Source organism: Platalea leucorodia, assembly GCF_965183815.1.
Source record: "Platalea leucorodia genome assembly, chromosome: Z".
NCBI lineage: Eukaryota > Metazoa > Chordata > Aves > Pelecaniformes > Threskiornithidae > Platalea > Platalea leucorodia.
In genome coordinates this window covers 71,530,035-71,532,785 of record NC_138858.1, presented here as the reverse complement: position 1 = coordinate 71,532,785, position 2,751 = coordinate 71,530,035, and the positions used below count along the sequence as shown (strand labels likewise).

Sequence of the window (2,751 nt, the reverse complement as noted above, 5' to 3'; positions counted from 1 at the left end):
GGCGGGAGGCTCCGCCGCGTCCTCGCAGGTGGAGGCGGCCCCGGCGACAGCACCGGGCAGGCACCTCCGGGCCGGGGCCGGGGCCGGGGCCGCTGCCGCCCGGGGTGCCGAGGGCTGCGCGGAACGGCGGGGCCGGGCGCTCCCATGGGCAGGGCGCTCCCCGCGGGCCGGGATCGCCGCCAGCCCCGGGCAGCGGCGGCTGCAGCGCTCCGCGGCGCCCGGCCACCGGCGGGCGTGAGGCCGGGGCGGGTCGGGGCATGGCGCGGCGGGCGGGCGGCACGGCGGCGGACGAGCTGGCCAACGCCGCCGCCCGCGGCGACCTGCAGCGCCTGAGGGAGCTGCTGGACGGCGCGGCCGACCCCAACGCCGTCAACTCCTACGGCCGGACCCCCATCCAGGTAGGGAGGCCGGGCGGGGGGCGGGCGGGCGGGCGGCGGGGCGGGGACAGCGGCAGCGGCCCCTCCGTGCTCGAGGAGCGGCGGCGGCAGCCCCGGGGCAGCCTCCCGCCGCCGGCCGCCCCCGGCGGCTGCGCTCGGCTGCTGTCGGTCCTCTCGGCTTTCTGGAAAGGCGAAAGTCTACGACGGCCGCAACAGAGAGGTTTTAGTCTTAGCAACCCTTGACTTCATGTTAACCAACTGAGATAGGATGACTCAAAACCGAGAACTTTAATGCTCATCTCGCAATAAACGTGCAATAAAAAGCAACGAGTCACCTTTTCAGAAAGAATTACCCTTCCATCATACCTCGTCTTCTGCTTTATAGGTCTATTAGAATTTTTCCTCTTCTCTCCCATGAAAAAAGTATATTCTTTGATTCTCGCGACATATTCACTGACCCTTACGAGCAGAAACATCCGCGTGCGATAGCCTTGCCCAGCAGACCCTGCAGGTACACAGCTGGCAGTCCCTGTGGGGCTCAGTCGGCCCACATTTTACAGTCGCGTGAACGTATAGGTTGATGTAGCGCCCGAAGGAGTAGCAGATGTTAGATTTATAAAGCTGAGTTCATTTCCGAGGTAGTTCTAGCCAGCTGCTTCTTAAATTTTCAAAATAAAACGAAACTGGAAAAATCTGAGAAGCTATATTTAAGTTTTACGGCCAGTGCTTGCGAAACTCTCTCCTACAAAATGTCGGTGCAGCACTTCATCCGAAACACGTATCTGTTGCCGTCCTCCGACATGTTTTTTTCTGCACCTTTGAGCAGCAGGGATTTAGCCCGTGCGCTGAACGCACTACCGGGTGCGCTGGGGGAAACGCGGCTTAGGGAACGGCGAGCCCGAGGGGGTGGGCTCCCGGGCATTTCGGTGTTGCGTTGGGCAGGGGGCGGGGGCAGGCTAAAAGTGCGTTTTCAGCCTCTCCAGGGGGCGAGGGAAGCGCGGGCGCCGCGGGGCAGGGAGGGCACGTTCCCCGCACAGCAGTGTCCCCTTGCCAAGGACCTCCGGGAAAAGCGTCCCGGGTGAGAGCGGGAGCCGCCCCACCGGCGCGGTTCCGCCGTGGTCGTTGCAAAGCGGCTCGGGACTTGCCCCTCGGTTCCTGCGGGGGTGAGCCGGCAGGAGGGCCAGCCCCTTCTTCCCCCGGTGCCTCCGCCCCGCGCCTGCCGCCCCGCTGCCGCCGAGCAGCCCCGCTGCGGGCCCGCACGCCCCGGCCCCGACGGGGCCCCCGCGCCGCTCTGCCCCACCTCGCCCCGCCGGGTCCCGCGGCGCGGAAAAGGAGGGTTTCTGCCGGCTGCGCAACGCTCCCGCCGGGCCCGTGGTCTCCGCCGTTCCTGGCGCCGCCGGAGCTGACCTGTAGGCCTCACCCGCGGATTTTCCGCTCTTCTCCGCGGGCGATCCCCGCTCCTGCGGGGCTGAACGAGAGAGCCTGAGCGGGGGCGGGCGCGGGGCTGACGCTGTCTCTCCCCGCAGGTGATGATGCTGGGCAGCCCGCGGGTGGCCGAGCTGCTGCTGCAGCGCGGAGCCGACCCCAACCGCCCCGACCCGCGGACCGGCTGCCTCCCGGCGCACGACGCGGCCCGCGCCGGCTTCCTGGAGACGCTGGCGGTCCTGCACCGCGCCGGGGCCCGCCTCGACCTGCCCGACGGCCGCGGCCGCCTCCCCCTCGACGTGGCGGCGGGGGGCCCGCACGGACCGGTGGGCCGCTACCTGCGCCAGCCGCCGCCCCGCAGCTAGCCTCCTCCCGGGCGATCCCCTCCCCTAATTTATTGCCCGCGCCCGCCTCGGGAGAGACGAAGCCGAGCAGCACTCGGGCGTTGTAAATAAGCCCCGGATCGCGTCTCCCCGCTCGGACGCACGAAGGAACAGGGGGATATGTATTGTTTTGCACGCTATACTTTGCACGTGTCTGTATGTTATCCTGCACTTGAAACCCAACGCGCCCCGCCCCTTTTTCACGCGAGAGTCCAAACACTGTGAAGAGAAATAAATATGAAGGAAACCCCCCAGCACAGAGACGGCACAATAAATCCTTCGTGTTTTGTCTGGGCTTTCTGTTTACCCTCCTCCCCGGGGTTCCCCGTTCGCACTTCCCAGCCCTCCGTCTGAAGGGGACGGGAGAGGCTCCCCATTTGATTTCAGACTCAAGTTACATCGGATTCAAGGGGCGCTGAAGCCGATCTCTGCCTCTCCCTAACAAAACCGCCCGGGACAGCGGGGAATTGAGGCTTCCTGGTGCGATTGCGGCTTTGGCAAATACCTTCTTGAAACCACGTAAGATGCTGTGCATGTCTGTACATGGGCCTGTGGCACATCCGTGG

The 2,751-nt window shown here is 66.1% G+C and overlaps 1 protein-coding gene across 1 annotated transcript; it reads left to right on the top strand.

The window, feature by feature from the left end:
- Positions 1-257: 257 nt before the first annotated feature.
- Positions 258-2,167, top strand: LOC309602562 (cyclin-dependent kinase 4 inhibitor B-like; the record flags this gene model as incomplete). Its single annotated transcript, XM_082336223.1, has 2 exons — positions 258-398; positions 1,904-2,167. The coding sequence occupies 2 exons, from the start codon at positions 258-260 to the stop codon at positions 2,165-2,167; spliced, it is 405 nt and encodes a 134-aa protein (XP_082192349.1).
- Positions 2,168-2,751: the final 584 nt, after the last annotated feature.